Source organism: Thamnophis elegans, chromosome 4 (genome assembly GCF_009769535.1).
Source record: "Thamnophis elegans isolate rThaEle1 chromosome 4, rThaEle1.pri, whole genome shotgun sequence".
Taxonomy (NCBI): Eukaryota; Metazoa; Chordata; class Lepidosauria; order Squamata; family Colubridae; genus Thamnophis; species Thamnophis elegans.
The window spans coordinates 138,725,581-138,748,452 of record NC_045544.1 but is presented as its reverse complement, the minus strand read 5'-3'; the positions used below and the strand labels follow the sequence as shown (position 1 = coordinate 138,748,452).

The window sequence follows — 22,872 nt, the reverse complement described above, 5'->3', positions numbered from 1 at the left end:
TTAGGAAGTTTCTCCTCCATACCAGGTTGCTTCTCTCCTTGATTAATTTCCCTCCATTGTTTCTTGTCTTGCCTTCTGGCCCTTTGGAGAATAAGTTGACCCCTTTTTCTTCTTTGCGGCAGCCCCTCAAATGTTTGAACCACTGTTATCATGTCTCCCCCCCCCCAAGTCCTTTTGTTCCCATCCCATTAAAATGTTCATTTTTTTTCCCTTGCAGATTAACCCACATTTACGTGATGATCTTCATTCCAGCCCTGCCGGTAAGCGTTTCATTGGCTGTGTTCACACAACGCATACACACGGGAAGGGAAGTCTGTTTGTCTGTCGGTTGTGTGAACAGGACTTTGGAAAGTGAAACAAAACAGGGTTGTTGGGTTAAGATAGGGGTCGGTAACCTGCGGCTCCAGAGCCGCATGTGGGCTCTTCCATCCCTCTGCTGCGGCTCTCTGTTGCTCAAAATAGGTGTCACAAACCGCCAATGCGCGACACCCGTCGGCATGTAAATTATTGAGCTTTTTGAACCCATACCCCTCCCGGTAAATGGATAAATCCAAGAAAAGAAAAGTTTCAGAAGAAAAAAGAATGTTTAATTCAACTACATATGCTAGTTTTGTGGCCGCTCAGGAAAGGGAAAGTTTCTGTGGCTCCCAGTGTTTTCTTTTGTGTAGGAAACGGATCCAAATGGCTCTTTGAGTGTTTAAGGTTGCGAGATCTGACTTGATAGGGCATATCGTGAAACTGGTTTCAGAATTCAAGGTGCAATGTAAACCCAAATAAAGGGTTATTTTTTTTGTGGGGGGGGAAACTACATGTAGTCCTCAACTTCCAACGGTTCATTTAACGACCGTTCAAAGTTACAACGGCACTGAAAAAAAGTGACTTTACGACAACTTTTCCGGCATTTCCCGTGCTCACCTGATCAACAGGTTCAGCCATGCCCCTGGGGTGGGGGTTGGGGGTGTCACGTGATCCCCTGTTTGCGACCTTCTGGCAATCAAAGTTGGCGGGGAAGCCAGGTTCACTTAACAACCATGTCACTCACTTAACGACTATAGCAATTCACTTAGCAATGGTGGCAAGAGAAGTCGTAAAAACGGGATGAAACTCACTCAATCCATTTCTCACTTAGCAACATACATTTTGGGCTCGGCGGGGGTCGTAAATCCTTGACTTACGTCCGCAATTAAGACCAGAATTTCCATTGCTAAGTAAGGCAGTTGTTAAGTTAGCCGTGCAGATACTTTTCCTGTGCCACGGCTGTTAAATGAATCACTGCAAGTATTGGCAACTGCTTGGCAACTGACTCATTTTTATGACGGTAGCATTGTCCTGGGGTCGTGTGATCCCCTTTTGTGACCCACTGCCAAGCAATTGCGGGAAGCCACATTCGTTATACGACTGCATGATTCGCTTAACAACGTCAGGGATTCGCTTAACCACCGTGACAAAACAAAAAGGGGGGAAACTCACTTAACAACTGTCTTGCTTAGTGGTAGAAATTTTGGGTTCAGTTGTGGCTGTAAGTTGAGGATTGCCAGTAAGTGAATCATGCGGCCGTTAAGCGAATTCAGCTTCTCCCACTTGTGCAAAGCCAGCTGGGAAATCACAAATGGAGATCACATGACCCCCCCGGGAAGCTCTAACCATTGTAAATACATGCCTATTGCCAAGCATCCAAGTATGGTCACCTGTTTCTGATGGTCGTAAGAGCGAGGACTGGTCGCAAGTCACTGTTTTCACTACCGTCCTGATTTCAAATGGTCGTTAAATCGAAATATTCTAATTACATCTCTGTTTTTTATTATCTGTAAGCTGCTCGGCATCGTCCACATACTGGGGAAGGTAAATTTCATGAAAGAAAGAAAAAAAGGGAATGTAAGAGTAGGAAAGAGGGGAGGAATGGGAAGAAGAGGGGAAGGGTAAAGGGGAGGAAGGGGAAGGAGAGAAAGGAAAGGAGAGGAGGAAGGAAGGAAGGAAGGAGAGAAGAAAGAGAAGAAAGGGGGTAGGAAGGAGGGAGGGAATGAGGGAGGGAAGGAAGGAGAGAAGGAGAGAAGAAAGGAGGGAAGAAGGAGGGAATGTAGGAGAGAAGGAAGGGGGGAAGGAAGGAGGAAAGGAAGGGGGAAAAGAAGGAGAGAAGGAAGGGAAGGAAGGAAGGAGGAAAGGAAGGGGGAAAAGAAGGAGAGAAGGAAGGGAAGGAAGGAAGGAGGGAAGGGGGAAGGAGGGAGGGAAGGAAGAAGAGCAGGAGAGAAGAAACGAGGGAAGGAAAGAGGGAGGGAGGAAGAAGAAGTAGGACCGTTGTAAGATAAGATGGATCTATGGGATGGTAAGAAAGCAATCTTCAAGTATATTGTCAACTGTAGGGAAAAAATTGTTATAAATACATATTACTAATAACATATAATTGTGAATGTATATATGAAATTGATAAAATAAAAATAAAAAAAACAAAATTAAAAAAAAAGAAAAAATGAACCGTCGTAAGCCGAGGACTCCCTGAATTGTTGCTTCCCCCTCCCCCCCACCATTGACATTTCACTTGGGACGCTCGCCTCCCTGTAAGGGTCGCGTGTGCGTCAGGAAAAATAAAACAGTGAATAAAATAATTAAATAATAATAATAATAATAATAAAAAGTGGTTTTTAATCCGAGAAACTAATTTAATCTCTTTGCGGTGCTTCTGCAGGCTGCTTTCATCTACCAGCTGGAAACACGCTATTTGCAAAGTCAGGTATGTCTATCCTTAAAAGTAGAAGGTTCTGCGAGAGGCAACTGTACCTCAAAGGCAGCAGATGAAGATAATCCTTAAATAGCACAAAATAGAATTCTTTATTGGCCAAGTGTGATTGGACACACAAGGCATTTGTCTCCGGTTCATAAGGTCGCAGTCAGGGGTGGGTTTCAACCGGTTTGCGGCGGTCCCCGCGAACCGGTTGGTCGGCGAACCCGGAAGTAAGTAACTTCCGGGAACGGTGAAGGGCCCACCCGCCTGCCCGCGCTCCTTACCCGGTTTTGACGAGTTCTGCACTTCCACGCATGCGCAGGACGCATACAGCGCCTGCGCGATCCTCCAGGAGCAGCTGGAGCATCGCACAGATGCTAGTACGCATGCGTGCACTGCGCGCGTGCACGAGGATGCCGCCGGCCCCGTTCCAACCGAACCGGTTGGAACGGGGCAAGAAACCCACCCCTGGTCGCAGTGTACATACAAACCCCCCAAAGCAATAGCTCTTTTATCCGTGATGAAAAAACCTACGGCACGCGTGCCACAGGTGACATGCGGAACCATTTGTTAGGGCACGTGAGGCCAGCTGACTTCGCCCTTCAGTTCAGGAACAGAGTTCTGATTTGCGTCTTGGGCCGTTTTTCGCGCTGAAGCGGAAGTGGCTTCTGGTTTGCCCCTTAGGGCCATTTTTCGCGCGCCGGAGGCTTCAGGGAAGTCTCCTGAAGCTTCCGGCTGGCCTCCGGAGGGGCTGTTTTCACCCTCCCCAGGCTTCTAGAAAGCCTCTGAAGCCTAGAGAGGGGGAAAAATGGATCCATGGTGCACCAAAAATGGGGGATGTGAGTCACTTTTTCACGTGCCGCTGTAACGTCAAACGGTCACTAAAACGAACGGTTGTAAGTCGAGGACTAGCTGTATGTTGGTGCCCCCTGTGATCTGAAGCACCTTCTCATAAATTAACTTAAAATGTCCCCACAGTTCTGATTAATCGAGTAAACACACCTATCCACCGCGAGCTGCGCTGGTTACCCATTAGTCTCCGGATATCCGCTTCAAGGCGCTGGTCATTACCTATAAAGCCCTTCATGGCATCGGACCTGGGTACCTGAGAGACCGCCTCCTGCTGATTACCTCCCTTAGACCGATTAGATCTCACAGGTTAGGTCTCCTCCGGATTCCATCTGCCAGCCAATGTCGGCTGGCGACTCCCCGGGGGAGAGCCTTCTCTGTCGCAGCTCCAGCCCTCTGGAACGACCTCCCCGTGGAGATCCAGACCCTCACTACCCTCCCAGCCTTCCGCAAAGCCGTTAAGTCCTGGCTGCTCCAGCAGGCCGGGGGGCTTTCGAAATATCCAGCCCCTCGGAAATTGTGACTGTTGTATATTTAATATGTTGTTTTGTGTATTACCCACCTCCCTTGTTTTATTGTAAGCCGCCGGGAGTCCTTCGGGAGTGGGCGGCATACAAGATCAATAAAACTAAACTAAACAGAGTTGGAAGGGACCTGGGAGGTCTTCTAGTCCAACCCCCTGCTCAGGCAGGAAACCCGATATCTGTGATGGAAAACTTACGGCACACGGGTCGGAAGTGGCACGCAGAGCAATCTCTCCGGGTATATGATCTGTTGTCCATTGCTGTTCTGGGTTCTGGCGTTTCGGCCAGCTGGACTTCACACATGTGGGAGCGCCAGAAGAGAAGCTATCTGGTGCACACGTGCTTGCTGGGAAGATAATCTGGTTTCCGGCGCACGCATGCGCTCCGGCCCGCTGGTCTTCGCGTGCGAATGTGCACCAGAAATTGGAAGACCAGGTGGCTGGTGCACATGCGTGCACTAGAAGCCAGAAGATCATCTTCCCGGCACGCGCATTAGTGGTGGGTTCTGGGAGGTACGTACCAGTACGGGCATACAGGTAGTAGCCGAGAGCAGTGGCCACCATTCCGATATGGTGGCTTGTTTGGCCCACCCGCCCGCCAGTGGTGGGTTTCAAATTTTTTTAGCACCTCTTCTGTAGGTGTGGCCTGCCTCTTCTGTAGGGAGTGGCTTGCCGGCCATGTGACCAGGTGGGAGTGGCTTGCCGGCCATGTGACTGGGTGGGAGTGGCTTGGCAGTCATGTGACTGGGTGGTCGTGGCCAACTTGTAAAATGTGGTGAAACTCACTTAACAACGCTCTTGCTTAGCAACCAAAATGTTGGCTCATGAACTCTGGCATTGAAGTGTGCAAGTCTTAAAGCTGTCAAGTTACAAGACCCTCGCACCCCTAACCCTTTAGAAAAAACAAACCCAGAGGTGTTCAAACTTGATAGCTTTAAGACTTGTGGACTTCAACTCCTAGAATTCCTCCTCTCGCTCTTCATCTTGATGATGGGCTGATGGGCGGGGGGAGGGAGCTGGAACAGGTTCTAAATGTCACGGTAGATTTGTGGAACCTCTTCTATAGAAGAGCTTAGAACTGGCAGGAACCCACCCCTGCCGCCCGCCCATGTTCCATAGCTCTTTATAACGCGACCAGCCAATTGCACACGTGCGCACAGCTTGTGGCGCCTGCACGACCACCGCCGAGCAGCTGGGTGTAGCATGCCGGTGGTGTGTGCAGGCGTGCACAGCGCGTGTGCCCGACTAGGACTTCCAGCCCCTTGCGCGGCGTACCAGTTGCAACGGGATCCGGGACCCACCACTGATGGGTCATGCGCACCGGGTGTCTGCTCTTCCAGTTTCCGGCACTCAGTGCCAAAAAGGTTCACCAACACTGCCCTCTGTATCCCATTTCAGACAAATGACCGTCCAATCTCTTCTGGTTTAAATTCCTCCCCCCTTGTTTCTGTCCCCAGAGTCAGCAGTCTGGGGCCTGCAGGTAGCTTACAGGTTGGCTTCAACCGATTGAGCTTCCGCCTGCATCATAGCACTGCTGAATTGTACCCTTGTGCAGTGGTGGGATTCAAATAATTTAACAACCAATTCTCTGCCGGCTGGGTGGGCGTGGCCAGGAGGTGTGATAGGCAGCACTCAGCTTCCTGCAACTCTCGGGAGCAAAAAATGGGCCGCGCGGGGTGTGTGTGTGTGTGTCTCACAATCCCCTGGGCCCCGTTTTGGGCCTACTAGAGCTCCTTGCAGCCTCCTGGGAGTAAAACGGGCCCCTGGGGGGGGCGCCACAATCCCCCACGCCCCATTGTGGGCCTAGTAGGCCTCCCTGCACTAACCTGGAAGCCAAAACAGGGTGCGTGGAGTCTCCTGGGAGGGGCGCGGCCAGCCAGCAATGTAACCACCGCTTCGCCTGAACCAGCCCGAAGCGGCTGAATCCCACCGTTCTCCTTGTGTTCACAAATCCTTTTTCTTGCATTCCAGGCTGTTCTCTTGCCTCAAGTCGTGACGGGCGTGGTGGTGAACGTGTTGAATGTGATCATGAACACACTTTTCCTGCACACCTTCAAGTTGGGCGTGGTGTAAGTGTGACCGATTCCCCATTGCCCCAAAGTCCCCGGGTTCAAAGCGTAATATCCTTAATTTCCCATGGTCACGTGATCAAAATTCATATGCTTGGCAACTGACTCATATTTATGACAGTCGCAGTGTCCAGGGGTCAGGTGATCCTCTTTTGCGACATTATGATAAGCAAAGTCAATGGGGAAAGCTGGATTCACTTAACAACTACGTGATTCACTTAATGACTGCAGCGATTTGCTTATCAATAGTGGCAGAAGAGGGCATAAAGTCAGGCATTTAACAGCTGCCTTGTTTAATGATAGAAATCCTGGTCAAAGTTGTGGTTGTAAGTTGTGAATCTACCTGCAATAATAATGAAGTTGCTAGCCCTCATGAGTTCAGTCAAACAAACATTCAAACTGATTCTCTTTCTCTCTCTCTCTCTCTCTCTCTCTTTTCCCTCTGTCTTTCTCTCACTCTCTTTGTCTGTCTCTTTCTCTGTGTTTCTCTCTCTCTTTTTCTTTCTGTTTCTCTTTCTTCTCTCTTTGTTTCTCTTCCCCCCTCTCTCTTTCTCTCGCTCTCTTTCTGTCTCTCTTTTCCCCATCTCTTTCTATTTCCCTCTTTTTCCTTCTCTCTTGCGCTCTCTCTGTTTCTCTCTCTTTCTGTTTCTTTCTTTCTCCCTCTCTCTTTCTCTTCCTCTTTTTCTCTGTCTTTCCCTCTCTCTTGCCTTTCCTTTCTCTCTCTATTTCTTTCTCTCTTTCACTCTCTTTCTCCCTTTCTTTTTCTTTCTTCCACTCTTTTCCTCTCTCTTGCCTTTCCTCTTTTTTCTCTCTCTTTCTTTCCTTCTTTCTCTCTTTCACCCTCTTTCTATTTCTTTCTCCCTCTCTTTTCCTCTCTCTTGCCTTGCCTTTCTCTCTCTCTCTTTCTTTCCTTCTTTATCTCTTTCACTCTTTCTATTTCTTTCTCCCTCTCTTTTCCTCTCTCTTGCCTGTCTTCTTTCTTTCTTTCTTTCTTTCTTTCTTTCTCTGTTTCTTTTCTTCTCTCTTTCTCTTTCCCTCTTTCTCTTTTTTTCCTTCTTTCTCATTCTTCCTCTCTCTTTTCCTCTCTCTTGCCTTTCCTTTTTCCTCTCTCTCTTTCTGTTTCTCTTTCCTTCTTTCTCTCTCTCTTTCTCTTTCCTTCTTTCTCTCTTTCTCTTTTTCTTTCCTTCTCTCTCTCTCTCTCTCTTTCTCTCTCTCCCGCAGAGGATCAGCCTGGGCGAATACCCTTTCACAGAACCTGCAGGCTTTCTTGCTCTTTCTCTTCGTCTGGTGGAAAAAGATCCATAAGGAAACCTGGGGAGGTAGGAAAAAGAGGAATATTTTTGCGACCTGGGGAAGGAGGGAGCGTTGAGAGAATCACTGCAACAACTGGGAAGACATTGGTTCCTCTCTCTTATTTTTGTGGGAAGAAACGCCCTGTTTTCAGAAAGTTATTTATTTATTCCATTTTTATATGGCCATTTGTCTCCCCAAAGGTGACTCTGGGTGGGGTACAATAATCCTAATCCACAGGCATAGACACCCACCGGATACACAAACACAACATAGGCACGCAGACATGGACGCACACACACAGACACACAAACAGACATAGACACCCAAACACACTGAAGCACCAGGGATGAATAGACACACAAACACAGACCCTGCTCCACCACAAATAGACACACAAACAGACATAGACAGACAGACAGACACACACACACACGCACACACACACACACACAGACACTGCTGCACCACAGATACAAAGACACACAAACAAACAGACATAGGCAAGGAAACGCACACACGCATGCACGCACACAAGGACGCACACACACACAGACACAGCACTGTTCTACCATAGATACATAAACACAAACAGACCCAGACAGACACCCACCCACACACAGACACACAAACACAGACACTGCTCCACCATAGCTACACAGACACACAATCAGACAGACATAGACAAACAGAGACACACAAACAATACAATACAATAGCGGAGTTGGAAGGGACCTTGGAGGTCTTCTAGTCCAACCCCCTGCCTAGGCAGGAAACCCTATACCGTTCCAGACAAATGGCTATCCAACATTTTCTTAAGGACTTCCAGTGTTGGAGCATTCACAACTTCTGGAGGCAACTTCTGTTCCACTGATTAATTGTTCTGACTGTCAGGAAATTCCTCCTCAGTTCTAAGTTGCTTCTCTCCTTGATTAGTTTCCACCCATTGCTTCTTGTTCTGCCCTCAGGTGCCTTGGAGAATAGCTTGACTCCCTCTTCTTTGGAGCAGCCCTTGAGATATTGGAAGACTGCTATCATGTCTCCCCTAGTCCTTCTTTTCATTAATACAATTACAATACAATACAATAGCAGAGTTGGAAGGGACCTTGGAGGTCTTCTAGTCCAACCCTCTGATCAAGCAGGATACCCTATACCGTTCCAGACAAATGGCTATCCAGCATCTTCTTAAAGACTTCCAGTGTTGGGGCATTCACAACTTCTGGAGGCAACTTCTGTTCCACTGCTGAATTGTTCTCACTGTCAGGAAATTTCTCCTCAGTTCTCAGTTGCTTCTCTCCTTGATTAGTTTCCACCCATTGCTTCTTGTTCTGCCCTCAGGTGCCTTGGAGAATAGTTTGACTCCCAAATCTTCTTTGGGGCAACCCCTGAGATATTGGAAGATGGCTATCATGTCTCCCCTGGTCCTTCTTTTCATTAAACTAGACATACCCAGTTCCTGCAACTGTTCTTCCTATGTTTTAGCCTCCGGTCCCCTAATCCTCTTTGTTGCTCTTCTCTGCCCTCTTTCCAGAGTCTCCACATCTTTTCTACATCGTGGCGACCAAATGTACGTAGAAACACACAGTGACACAAACGCAGACACTGCTCCCACACAGGAAGCTTTTAAGAAGAGGCTGGTCTGAAACAGTGTAGAGTTTCCTGCCTCAGCAGGGGGTTGGACTAGAAGACCTCCGAGGTCCCTTCCAACTCTATTATTCTGATTGAATATCAGAATAATATCAGAATAATATCAGAATATCAGACAGACAAACAGACGTAGACCCAACACAGAGAGAGACGCAGAGTCCCCTCACCCTGAGATGGGAACCATCCTCTCTTGCAGGCTGGACGATGGAGTGTTTGCAGGAATGGGGGGCCTTCATCCGCCTCGCCCTGCCCAGCATGTTCATGATCTGCATCGAATGGTGGACCTTTGAGATCGGCAGCTTCCTGGCAGGTGAGACCCCTGACCCTTTTCTCTCTCTCTCACCCACCCACCCACCCACCAGGCGGCCTCTTGGCTGTCTCTCTGGGCGGCGAGTTGCTGCTACGTCTAGGTCAGTGGTGGGTTTCAAATTTTTTTTTGAACCTACTCTGTGGGTGTGGCCTTCTTTGTGGGAGTGGCTTGCCGGCCATGTGACCTGGTGGGAGTGGCTTGCCAGCCATGTGTTTTCTTTCTTTCTCTCTCTCTCTCTCTCTCTCTCTCTCTCTCTTTCCTTCCTTTTGTCTCTCTGTCCCTTTTTCCTTTTTTTCTTTCATCTCTCACTCTTTTTCTTTCTTTTTTCTGTTTTTATTTTTTATTTCTTCCCTTCTTTCTCTTTCTCTCTCTCTCTCTCTCTCTCCTTCCTTTTGTCTCTCTGTCCCTTTTTTCTTTTTTTCTTTTATCTCTCACTCTTTTTCTTTCTTTTTTCTGTTTTTCTTTCTTTCTTTCTCTTTCTCTCTCTCTCTCTCCTTCCTTTTGTCTCTCTGTCCCTTTTTCCTTTTTTTCTTTCTTCTCTCTCATTTTTCTTTCTTTTTTTCTTTTATTTATTTATTTCTTCCTTTCTTTCTCTTTCTCTGTGTGAGTCTGTGTGTGTGTGTGTGAGTCTGTGTGTGTGTGTGTGTGTGTATCAGTGGTGGGTTTCAAAAAATTTTGGAACCTCTTCTGTAGGTGTGGCCTGCTTTCTGGGTCCACTGGTGGAACCTCTTCTAACCGGTTCGGTAGATTTGATGAACCAGTTCTACCGAATAGGTGCGAACTGGTAGGAACCCACCTCTGGTCTAGGTGGTGTTATACAGGCAGTCCTCGACTTACCACCACGACTGAGCCCGTGAATGTACGTCGCTAAGCGAGATACTTGCTCAGCGAGCCATGCCCCCATTTCGCGACCTTCCTTGCCCCGGTTGTTAAGTGAATCGCGGACAGCCGTTAAGTGAGGGACACACAGTTGTTATACGAATTCTAAGACAGCAGAGCAATTTAGCTTCTTCATTTTTTGATGTGTTTTATGAATGAAAGCCAATGTACGTGTCCCGGGATAATGTTGCAGGATCCAATCCAGGTTGGTCACCGGGACAAGTTTTTGGATTCGTGCCGGAGTCCAACCTCAGGGAACGTCCGTCTAACACTGTGTGTGCTTTGGGCCGTTTTGTGTGTGGTTTATACAGCATGGTGCCTGTTGTGTGTGGCTTTTTAGAGGTTGATTGGGATGCTGACGGCTGGCTATTAAGACCTCGCCTCCTAAATATTTGATAAGCTGGTGATAAATCAGCACTTCTATTTGACTGATGAGGCATCGATTACTTCCCTGGCTGTTTTTGTACCTGCTCACCCAACAATCCCAGTCGCTGCAAAATTGAACGTTGATGACTTTGTTGATGACAAATGTTGAGGACAAAATTCACAACTCTCGTCTATTTTGTGATCCCACCAGATCTTGCTTGCAGACAAATGATATTTCCTGCATATTTATTATTGCTATTTAACTGTGAGAGGGATCTTGGAGTCCTAGGGGACAATCACTGAAATATGAGCCAGCCGTGTGCAGCAGCTGCCAAGAAAGCCAACACAGTTCTAGGCTGCATCAACAGAGGGAGAGAATCAAGATCATGTGAAGGGTTAATACCACTTTATAAGGCCTTGGTAAGGCCACACTTGGAATATTTGCATCCAGTTTTGGTCGCCACGATGTAGAAAAGATGTGGAGACTCTGGAAAGAGTGCAGAGAAGAGTAACAAAGATGATTAGGGGCCTGGAGACTAAAACACATGAAGAACGGTTGCAGGAACTGGGTATGTCTAGTTTAATGAAAAGAAGGACTAGGGGAGACAGGATAGCAGTCTTCCAATATCTCAGGGGTTGCCACAAAGAAGAGGGAGTCAAACTATTCTCCAAGGCACCTGAGGGCAGGACAAGAAGCAATGGGTGGAAACTAATCAAGGAGAGAAGCAACTTAGAACTGAGGAGGAATTTCCTGACAGTCAGAACAATTAGCCAGTGGAACAACTTGCCTCCAGAAGTTGTGAATGCCACAACACTGGAAGTCTTTAAGAAGATGTTGGATAACCATTTGTCTGAAGTGGTGTAGGGTTTCCTGCCTAAGCAGGGGGTTGGACTAGAAGGCCTCCAAGGTCCCTTCCAACTCTTATTCTATTAAGGCTAAAACCTATGAAGAACGGTTGCAGGAACTGGGTATGTCTAGTTTAATGAAAAGAAGGACTAGGGGAGAGATGATAGCAGTCTTCCAATATCTCAGGGGTTGCCACAAAGAAGAGGGAGTCAAACTATTCTCCAAGGCACCTGAGGGCAGGACAAGAAGCAATGGGTGGAAACTAATCAAGGAGAGAAGCAACTTAGAACTGAGGAGGAATTTCCTGACAGTCAGAACAATTAATCAGTGGAACAGAAGTTGCCTCCAGAAGTTGTGAATAGCAATAGCAATAGCAGTTAGACTTATATACCGCTTCATAGGGCTTTCAGCCCTCTCTAAGCGGTTTACAGAGTCAGCATATCGCCCCCACAGTCTGGGTCCTCACTTCACCCACCTCGGAAGGATGGAAGGCTGAGTCAACCTTGAGCCAGTGAGATTAGAACCGCTGAACTGCAGATAACAGTCAGCTGAAGTGGCCTGCAGTACTGCACCCTAACCACTGCACCACCTTGGCTCCTCAACACTGGAGGTCTTTAAGAAGATGTTGGATAGCCATTTGTCTGAAACGTTATAGGGTTTCCTGCCTAGGCAGGGGGTTGGACTAGAAGGCCTCCAAGGTCCCTTCCAACTCTGCTATTCTATATATTGAATTTATATGGCGCTTGTCTCACGGTTTGGTGCAACTCTTCTGAATCTCCATCACGTTTCTCTCCTCTCAGGGTTAATGAGTACGGTGGAATTAGGCGCTCAGTCCATCATCTACGAACTGTCGACCATCGCATACCTGGTAAGAATTTGCTAAATTCAGAGGGAGGGGAAGGAGGAACATCCATGGCAGACCGTGAGAAGGAGGGAGCATTACGTAAAATGGAGAATTTCTCGTTGCATCTCAAGGCTTATGGGGTGAGGTGTCTCCTGGGGCAGCAAATCTCAGCTAGTCATTGCTGGGGTTAAAAAGATTGATAGAAAATAAAGATGTATTTATTGACTTTTTAAGGGAAAAAGGAGGAGAAAATGAAAGGAAGATGGGGGAAAGAAGAAAGAGGTAAGGAGAGGAGGATGGAAAGGAGAGAAAGAGGAGGAGAGAGGGTAGAAAGGGGAAGAGGAAGAGCAGGAACAGGAGAAAGGTACGGGAAGAAGGAAGGGGAAGGAGGAATGTAGAGAAGGAAGAGAGGGAGAAAGGAAAGGGAAAGGAAAAGAAGATGGAAGGGAGAGAAAAGGAAGGAAAGAGGGTAGGAAGGGAAAAAGGAAGAGTAGGAGTGAAGGAGAGGCAAGGGAAGAAGGAAGAGGAAGGAGAGGAGTAAGGAATAAAGTAGAGAAGGGAGAGAGGGTGAAAAGAAAGAGGTAAGGAGAGAAGGATGGAAAGGAGAGAAAGAGGAGGAGAGAGGGTAGGAAGGGGAAGAGGAAGAGCAGGAGTAGGAGAAAGGTACAGGAAGAAGGAAGGGAAAGGAGAGGAGGAAGGAAGAAAGTAGAGACGGAAGGGAGGGAGAAAAGAAAGGGAAAATAAGGTGGTGTTATAACAGGAGGAAGGAATGGTAAACAAAGCAACCCAAACCGTATATTATAACCTATTAAATGAAATAATAAATGTATAAGAATGATAAATGTTAAAAAAAAGAAAAGAAAAGAAAGATTTACAGGATTATCTTAGCACTCAACTGCTTTGAAACTCACCGAATTTGGTACAGGTAGGCCTCGACTTACGACCACAATTGACCCCGAAATTTCTGTCGCTGAGCAAGATGGTTGTTCCCCCCCCCCCATTTTATCACCTTTGTCTCCAAACCAGTGAAAGAAACAAGGACTTCACTCACACAAACTTTCTCTCAGCTTCCGCAGGGGATGAGCATAGCGTCCAGTGTCCGGGTGGGCAACGCCTTGGGTGCCGGTGATGCTGACCAGGCCAAGAGGTCGTGCATCATGGCCCTGCTTTGCTCTGGTGTGTATGTCTCTTTCAGCCCTGGAGGGGAAGTGGGGGGGGGAGTTCATTCTGGGCCAGGTAATCCTGGGAGTTGAAGATAAGAGATAGTTGGATGGGTGGATGGATGGATGGATGGATGGTTGGATAATGATAGATAGATGATAGATAGATAGATAGATAGATAGATAGATAGATAGATAGATAGATAGATAGATAGATAGATAGATAGATAGATAATGATAGATAGATATAGATAGATAGATAGATAGATAGATAGATAGATAGATAGATAGATAGATAGATAATGATAGATGGATAGATGGATAGATGGATAGATGGATAGATGGATAGATGGATAGATGGATAGATGGATAGATGAATAGGGATAGGGATAGGGATGGATAATGATAGATAAATAGATGAGAGATGAGAGAGAGAAATGGATGGATAGATGATAAAAGGATAAGACAGAGATAGATTGAGATAGATGAATGGATGGATAATGATAGATAAATAGATGAGAGAGAGAGAAATGGATGGATAGATGATAAAAGGATAAGATAGAGATAGATTGTGATAGATGAATGGATGGATAATGATAGATAAATAGATGATGGTTAGATGATAGATGGATGGATGGATAGATAGGGATAGAGATAGGGGTGGATGGATAGATAATGATAGATAAATAGATGAGAGTTAGATGAGAGAGAGAGAGAAATGGATGGATAGATGATAAAAGTATAAGACATAGATTGAAATGGATGGATGGATGGATGGATAATGATAGATAAACAGATGATGGTTAGATGATAGATAGATAGATAGATAGATAGATAGATAGATAGATAGATAGATAGATGATAGAAGGATGTGATAGATTGGGATGGAAGGATGGATAATTATAGATAGATGATAGATATGGATGGATAGATGATAGATGATATAAGGATAAAATATAGATTGGATAGATGGATAAGGATAGATAAATAGATGATAGACAGATGATAGATAATCTGATAGGATTTATTATCCGGCAAGGTCTTATTTTTGGAGAAACACGAGAGAGAGAGAGGGAGAGGGAGAAGGAGAAGTATTACATAGATTGAGATGGATACATGGATAATGATAGATAAATAGATGATAGTTAGATGATAGATAATATGATTGGGATTATTATCCGTGGAGGTCTTATTTTTGGAGAAACAGGATGGATGGTTAGACAGACAGACAGATAGATAGATAGATATAGATGGACGGACGGACAGAGACATGGATGGATAGATGGATGGATGGATGATAGAAGGATAAGATAGAGATAGATTGAGATGGATAATGATAGATAAATAGATGATAGTTAGATGATAGATAGATAGATAATCTAATTGGTTTTATAATCTGGGGAGGTCTTTTTCAGGGAAACAGGATAGATAGATAGATAGATAGATAGATAGATAGATAGATAGATAGATAGATAGATAGATAGATAGATAGATAGATAGATGATAGATAGATATAGAGGGATAGGGATAGGGATGGATAATGATAGATAAATAGATGAGAGATGAGAGAGAAATGGATGGATAGATGATAAAAGGATGAGATAGAGATAGATTGAGATAGATGAATGGATGGATAATGATAGATAAATAGATGATGGTTAGATGATAGATGGATGGATGGATGGATGGATGGATAGATAGGGATAGAGATAGGGGTGGATGGATGGATGGATGGATGGATGGATAGATAGATAGATAGATAGATAGATAGATAGATAGATAGATAGGATAATTCAATAGATAGGTTTAGAGATAAATTTGGATAGAGAGAGGGAAAGAAAGAGATCTTACTTTAACTTCCTTGGCTTCTCTAACTCCCAATTTATCCCTCCCCACTTCAAAAATGCCTCGGACCTCCCTTCCCCCCGTCCCAAGGCATCCTTTGGGGTCCTTAGAACAGCGAAGCAGGGCTGGCTGAAGCGCTTGTCCCCTGCCCCACCCCACCGAACCCCCCATTAAGACCCTCTCCCTCCTCTCTGCCTTCCCAGGAGTCTTTGCTGTGGTTATCGCTGCGCTGCTGGCGGCCCTGAAGGACGTGGTGGCCTACATCTTCACGGATGACAAGTGAGACCCTCCCTCGGTTTTTTTTTGCCCCAGGAAGGTTAGGGTGGGAGTCTTCCTGTTGTGCCTCTGTGTGTACAGGCTGTCCTCGATTTACGACCAGTCATTTAGCGACAGAATCGCCAAAAACTGCTTACTAAAACTGTTTCCAAAGTTGTGATCTCACACACACACACACACACACACACGCACACAGGGTCAGTCGATGCGATGGTCGTAAGTGCGAGGATTGGTCATAAATCTTTTTTTAACGCGCTGATGCAACTTCCAACGGACGCTAAATGGATGTTTGAAAGTCCAATAACTTCCTGTATCTCTTCCAATTGACTTTTTTTCCCCGTGCCGACTTTACAACTCGGATCTCCTAATATATAGATTTATATATTTTCCCTTCAACAGAGAAATCGTTGCTTTGGTTGCCAAAGTTATGCTGATTTTCTCACCGTTTCACCTGTTCGATGCCACGGCGGTGAGTTTCCGGCATTATGCAAAGCTGTGGGTTGGGGGAGGGGGGGATCTGATGCTCTTGGCGCCCAAATGGACTTTTATAGCCATGAGGACTAGAAACCTGCTCTCCTTTTAAAAGTTCAAAAAAACCAACTTTTAATAAAGTTTTTTTTTTACTTTTAAAAGGAGTAGGTTTCTAGTCCTCACAGCTACAAATGGATCCCGTTCCGCTAGGAATCGTAGCCCTTGGATAAATGTTTTTTAACGACTGCTTTTATTTGGATTTTAGCCCTCAGGGGAGCCCTAGCATTGGCAGAACATGAATTGTGAGCAGACTGTTCTGACCGAGGCTTCCCAAAAGCACGAAGCCGACTCCTCGTCCCGATAAAAACCCCTTTAGTTAGTTTTAAAGTGAATTCCTCTCCAGCAAAGTCCCGGCCAACAGTCTTTCAAGAGATTTCACAACTACAGACCTTTATCTGGCTTGGAGAGCTGCCAGGCCGACCTCTGCAGAACTTGGCAAGGAGCCTTGGAGAGTCATGAACCAATGAAGCGAACTAATGGTCTCCTGCAAACTCCACTCCCCTTTTGCTCCTCTTTTATGTCCTCTGGGAGGAGCCATTCACCACCCACCTGTGGCCTTTCTCCCAAGTCGACCCCTGTTCTTTAGCTCTTCCCTTCCTCTGGCAACTCTGTGCATGCACACACTGGGAACAGGCTCCAGCTGTTCCTCTGCCTCACTGATCTCCGACTCCGAAGGCAGCTGATAACTGTCAGACGGCCCCGGCCCCCTCTCTGCCTCCGACACGGAGCCCTCATCCGAGCCTTCCCCAGACTCCAGGACTGGCCCAGGTTCCTCCCCAACCCTCCTCACTGTCGGAATCTGCTGCCAGCTCCGCTGGCCATTGACGGGCCACAACAGTACCCTAACCCCCCTCCTCTACCTCCATTCTCCAGGCCACTTGCGGAGGGGTGCTGAGGGGCGCCGGCAAGCAGAAAATTGGCGCCATCGCCAACGCAGTGGGTTACTACGTCATTGGGCTGCCCATCGGGATTACGCTGATGTTCGTGTACAAGCTGGGCGTAATCGGTGAGCCGGCCACGAGATGCCGTTTCCCTTTGCAAGCTGCCCTCCAGATGTTTGGCTTGGTCTGTGGGATTCTTCGGAACACCAGCATGATGTGCCTCAAGCAGTGTTTTGAGATCCCTTGAGGGCAGTCACAGTGGGTCGCTCTCCATCTGGTGGCAGTCAGTTCCACAGGCAAACTCCCTAAAATACTGTTTCTCAAGCTCAGCAGTTTTTAAGGGGGGTGGACTTCCACTCCCAGAATTTCCCAGTTGGCATATTTCAAGAGGGATAGAATTCAACTCCCAGAATTCCCCAGGCAGAATGCTTTAAGAGGGGTGGACTTCCACTCCCAGAATCCCCCAGCCAGCATGCTTTAAGAGGGGAGGACATCCGCTCCCAGAAGCTCCCAGGCAGCCTGCTTTAAGAGGGGAGGACTTCTGCTCCCAGAATCTCCCAGGCAGCCTGCTTTAAGAGGGGAGGACTTCCGCTCCCAGAATCCCCCAGACAGCCTGCTTTAAGAGGGGTGGACTTCCACTCCCAGAATCCCCCAGGCAGCCTGCTTTAAGAGGGGTGGACTTCCACTCCCAGAATCCCCCAGGCAGCATGCTTTAAGAGAGATGGATTTCCACTCCCAGAATTCCCCAGCCAGCATGCTTTAAGAGGGGTGGACTTCCACTCCCAGAATCCCCCAGGCAGCATGCCTTAAGAGGGGTGGACTTCAACTCCCAGAATTCCCCAGCCAGCATGCTTTAAGAGGGGTGGACTTCAACTCCCAGAATTCCCCAGCCAGCCTGCTTTAAGAGGGGTGGACTTCCACTCCCAGAATCCCCCAGGCAGCATGCTTTAAGAGGGGTGGACTTCAACTCCCAGAATTCCCCAGCCAGCCTGCTTTAAGAGGGGTGGACTTCCACTCCCAGAATTCCCGAGCCAACATGCTTTAAGAGGGGTGGACTTCAACTCTCAGAATCCTCCAGCCAGCTATGCTGGCTGGGGAATTCTGGGAGTTGAAGTCCGCCTGTCTTAAAGCAGCTGAGAAACAGGCCTCTACATTCAACCTCTTGCTATTCCCTTCAGGCCTGTGGACCGGTTTTATCGTCTGCATCTCTCTCCAAGCCGCCTCCTTCTTGCTTATCGCCTTACGCATGAACTGGAAAAAAGCCGCCGAAGAGGTAAATGTCTGCCTTGCAGATTTGATCGCGCCTTGTCCTCACTAGTACCCGCCGAGGAATGGGTTCATGGTCTCGACTGAGAACAACAGCAAACCATGAATTATGGCATCCGGGCACAGTCTTCAGAACGAAACCGACTTAGTTCTGCTTGTTTCTTTCCCTCAGGCTCAGATTCGAGCTGGACTAACAGGTAGACCAGGAAGCGCAGAGGATTCTGTTAGCGCAGGTAAAAACGCCACATCCTGGAAAAATGACTAACTTTTTTGTGTGCCGAAAGGTGCGTGCAACATGCTCCCCGCCCGCCTTCACATGTGACTCCTGCGTATGAACACGTGACCCATGCATCAACCCGCCGCCGCCGTCCCGCACATGCGTGCGTGTCCCCCGCACTCCATGCAACCCTCCTAGACCTCAGTTTGAGCCTAGTTTGGTCCCTGCAGCCTTCTGGGAGCAAAAAACGGCCACGGTCGGGGGTTGGCGGAGACCCGAAAATCAGCTGGCCGGCGGGACACATGTGCATATGCGTTGTGGAGCTGAGCTGGGGCGACAGCTCGCATGCCCACAGTGAGGGCTCTGTATGCCACCAGTGGCACGCGTGTGATAGGTTCAATTGTATTCAATTTTTTTAGACTTGGTCTGCAATGCAAGACAATCTTATTTTATTTATTTCTCTGTATCCCACCTTTATTATTTTTGCAAATAACTCAAGATGGCGAATATATCCAGTACATCTTCCTCCTTTTTCCTCTTTTCTCCACCACAACAATCCTGTGAAGTGGGTTGGTATGAGAGAGAGAGTAAATGGCCAAAGTTATCCAGCTGGTTATAATGCAGGACTAGAACTCATCATCTCCTAGTGATTGGGCCAAAGTTACTCGGCCGTCTTTCATGCCTAAAACGGAACTAGAACTCACAATTCTGAAGTCCTTCAAAATGGGCCTGTTCCCAGTAACGCTTCTAATGGGAACCACAGCTTGTCCACGTGCATTTGAATACAGGTTAATGTACAACCATTTGTGTAGATTTACTGTATTTTTCAGAGTATAAGACGCACCTTAGTTTTGAGGAAGGAAAATAAGAAAGAAAATTCTGCCTCTGCCTGCCAGCATTCATCGGTATTCATCCGGTTAGCGTCCTTAGCAAACAGCCTTAGCATTCAGCATGAGCAGCTGATTGGCGGGTGGATCGGCCTCCTGGAATACCCCCAATCAGGCGTTCCCAGAGGTGAACTTTAGCAACAGGTTTGCTGGTTGTGAGCGCGGCGGACACACCGCACCTCGCTGGGGCAGATACACAGCTTCAAAAATGCGGCTGATCATCGCTGGGTGCTCCATTGAGTACAGCAAGCGAAGCGTGGAACCAGAGAAGCCAGAAGCTGTTCCGGGTTGCCATTTTGGCTTCTGCGCCTCGCGTTTTCAGCCTCCGAACGCTCCGCTTGAGACCCGTTCAAGGCTGCAGGGATCACCAAAGCACAATGCCGCCAGTCGCCGCCTGAAAACGGTAGGCGCAGAGGCCAAAAACATAAGCCACGAAGGGGGCAATGGTCCGTGGCAGTCCCTGCTGCTGAAGGGTGGGGGCGGGGCTACATTCGTGTATAAGACGCACCCAAATGTTTACCGTACTTTAGGAAGAGGGAAAGTGCCTCTCATACTCTGCAAAATACGGTATTTCTGCAAATAAATCAAGGTGGCAAAACATATCTAACACATCTTCCTCCTATTCTTTCCCCCACCACGCCTTGCGAGGCGTGCAGGGCTGAGAGAGATGGACTAGCTCAAAATTACCCAGCTGGTTTTCATGGCTAAGGTGGGACTAGAAAACATTGTCTCCAGGTGATTGTCCCAAAGTGAACAACAGCAATGAAAAAAAGTGACTTTATGATCATTTTTCACACTTACGGCCATTGTACTATCCCCATGGTCACTTGATCAAAATTTAGACACTTTCGCAACTGATTCATACTTACGACGGTTGCAGTGTCCCGGGGTTGTTTTTGCAACCTTCTGAGTCAATGGGGAAGCCAGATTCACTTAACAACTCTGTCGCTAACTTAACAACTGCAATGATTCACTTAACAAATGGGGCAAGAAAGGTCATAAAATGGGGCAAACACCACTTAACAACGGTCTCGCTTAGCAATCAAAGTTTTGGACTCAATCGTGGTTCTAAGGCCTGGCCTACTGTATTTCCACCAGAATCAGATGGGCAGATCGAGCGTATCAATCTGTAACGTCTAACCCTTTGCATGTGATTTACACACAGATTATCTTGCAATGAATTTGGAGGTGCCCAATGGAGATACCCTCAGCTGCCTTGGCTCCCCGGACGAAAACTTAGGGGACCATCAGCCCTTTCCCGGCGATGAGATGCCCCAGTTTGTCGTTTCTCCAACACCAGGGGCCTTATCCTGCAAGCAACTTCTTCTTCGACGCGGACTGGCACTGCTGCTAGCGATCGCCACCTTGGTTTTGGGGGTTGTCATCCACCTCCTGCTCTGAGAACTGTGCAGCACGGGAGGATCAGACAGGGCAGCCCGTTGGAAGGGGAGACCTTCTCACCTCATCAGGGTTCACTCCAGAGGATCAAAAAGTGATCCAGCCTTGGATCCAATCCCCAGGGACAGTCGCTCCTCTACCATCAGCCTGGACCAACGATGGGGGTCACCCGCTTGACATGATTTCTTCACGGGGTGGAAAGACTTAACTCGCCTTTAAAGGCGTTCGGGAAATCACATTGGAATAAATCCAGGTGTTTTTAAAAAAATGTTTTTTTTTTTTAAAAAAATGGTGTTTTGTATTTTAACTTTTTGGGAATAAAATAAAAATAGATATTAAAAAAAGAAAGGGGAAAAAATCACATTGGAATAAATCTAGGGGTCTTCTGTACACGTTTACTGATAAAATTTCTGTTTTTAAGAAAACTGTTGAAGGTTTGGTTGATCACTCGTGGTTTCCATCAGCTATCAGGGTTCCAAGTAAAATAACCACAGCAAACTAAACTCCGAGGCAGGTAGATTCCTCAAAGAATAGTTTTATTGGATATATCATATTGGCAGAGGCTGGTGAAAACTGTCTCTGAAGGTTCCCACGGTTTGTCATTTTCTCAAAACAGTCAATCACATGGTCCAATCAAGGCACTGTCCGGTTGCCTGGCGACATCACTCCTCCTCCCTCTGAACGTCCTTGGTTCCCAAGGGAAAGTATTTTATTTTGACTACACAACCCCAGCTATCTCAAATCCCCACCCCCACCCCAATCCCTCGGCTCCAGTGTGACAACACCGAAGCCTCAAAATGGCTTTGGCCGGGCCAGCTTCAGGGTTTCCATCAGCAATGTTAAAACTGCTTTTAGGAGGTCCCCAGATGTGGTCAAAAAAGTCAAGATGGCAGCTTTGATGGGTCGACTAAAGCTCGCAATTTTTGATGTGCGTAAAAACAGGGTGAATTTCCACGGTGCTGTTGGAGCCATCTTGACTGCTCTCTGCAGTTCCCCCATATCCCGCTTATAACTCTAATGTTACTCCATGCCATCTAATTTATGTATCGGTGGTCGTTGACTCACAACCAGGATCGGGCCAGAATTTCCACTGTAAAGCAGACGGCTCTTAAGGGAGTCGTGTCCAATTTTGCAACTTTTGGCCACTGTTGTTAAGTGAACCACGCTATCATTAAGCAAATTCGGCCTCCATGATTGACTCTGTCACTTGTCAAAAGCTGGCTGAGAAGGTCACAGGTGGTGATCGTACGACTGTGATGCTGCAATCATCATAAATACGAGCCAGTTGCTGAGTGTCCATGGTCTTGTGTGTTTTTGTGTGTTTTTGGTCTTGTGTGTTTTTTCACGGTCCTAAGTCATTTTTTTCAGTGCCCGTTGTCACTTTGAATGGTCACTAAAGAAACTGAGGTGGCGCAGTGGTTAAATGCAGCACTGCAGGCTACTTCAGCTGACTGCAGTTCTGCAGTTCGGCTGTTCAAATCTCACCGGCTCAAGGTTGACTCAGCCTTCCATCCTTCCGAGGTGGGTAAAATGAGGACCCTGATTGTTGTTGGGGGCAATATGCTGACTCTGTAAACTGCTTAGAGAGGGCTGAAAGCCCTATGAAGCGGTATATAAGTCTAACTGCTATTGCTATTGCTAAACGGCTAAGTCGAGGCCTACCTGTATGGCAAGAATGATTCATAACAACTTCTATCTTTAGTTAGTTCTCCTTGTTAGTTCTTCTTGTTCTTCTTTTGTTTCTCCTTCGTTTCTTTTTCTTCTTCTCTTGCTTCTTCTTTTGTGTGTCTTTTGCGTTTTTCCTTCCTCCTTTTGTTTCTTCTTCTCCTCCTCCTCCTCCTCTCCTCCATCTCCTCCCTTCTACTTTTCCCACAATTATGGACTTCTCCAAACTTTTTTTTTTAGTTTTAAATTTTATTTACAAACATGTAAAATACACATACACAAAACTTAAGACATACACCACATTTACACAATACAATACGAATAGGAGCTTCCTGTTTTTTCTAATAGCAATTGCCAATCGATATCGCTCGGTTCACCGACAAAAGGGCGAACGACAAAACCG

At 46.9% G+C, this 22,872-nt stretch overlaps 1 protein-coding gene across 1 annotated transcript in view; it reads left to right on the top strand.

Annotated features, from left to right (window-relative positions):
* SLC47A1 (solute carrier family 47 member 1) overlaps window positions 1-21,089 on the top strand; it is a 42,705-nt gene extending 21,616 nt beyond the window's left edge. Inside the window, exons 5-17 of the mRNA XM_032214841.1 lie at window positions 218-260; window positions 2,684-2,728; window positions 6,063-6,160; window positions 7,382-7,479; window positions 9,294-9,407; window positions 12,300-12,367; window positions 13,411-13,519; window positions 15,552-15,627; window positions 16,024-16,093; window positions 17,029-17,161; window positions 18,215-18,309; window positions 18,475-18,535; window positions 20,572-21,089. Coding sequence (XP_032070732.1) covers window positions 218-260; window positions 2,684-2,728; window positions 6,063-6,160; window positions 7,382-7,479; window positions 9,294-9,407; window positions 12,300-12,367; window positions 13,411-13,519; window positions 15,552-15,627; window positions 16,024-16,093; window positions 17,029-17,161; window positions 18,215-18,309; window positions 18,475-18,535; window positions 20,572-20,807 — 1,246 coding nt within the window. The 3' untranslated portion in view covers window positions 20,808-21,089. The remainder of the gene's footprint in view (window positions 1-217; window positions 261-2,683; window positions 2,729-6,062; window positions 6,161-7,381; window positions 7,480-9,293; window positions 9,408-12,299; window positions 12,368-13,410; window positions 13,520-15,551; window positions 15,628-16,023; window positions 16,094-17,028; window positions 17,162-18,214; window positions 18,310-18,474; window positions 18,536-20,571) is intronic.
* The last annotated feature ends 1,783 nt before the right edge of the window (window positions 21,090-22,872 follow it).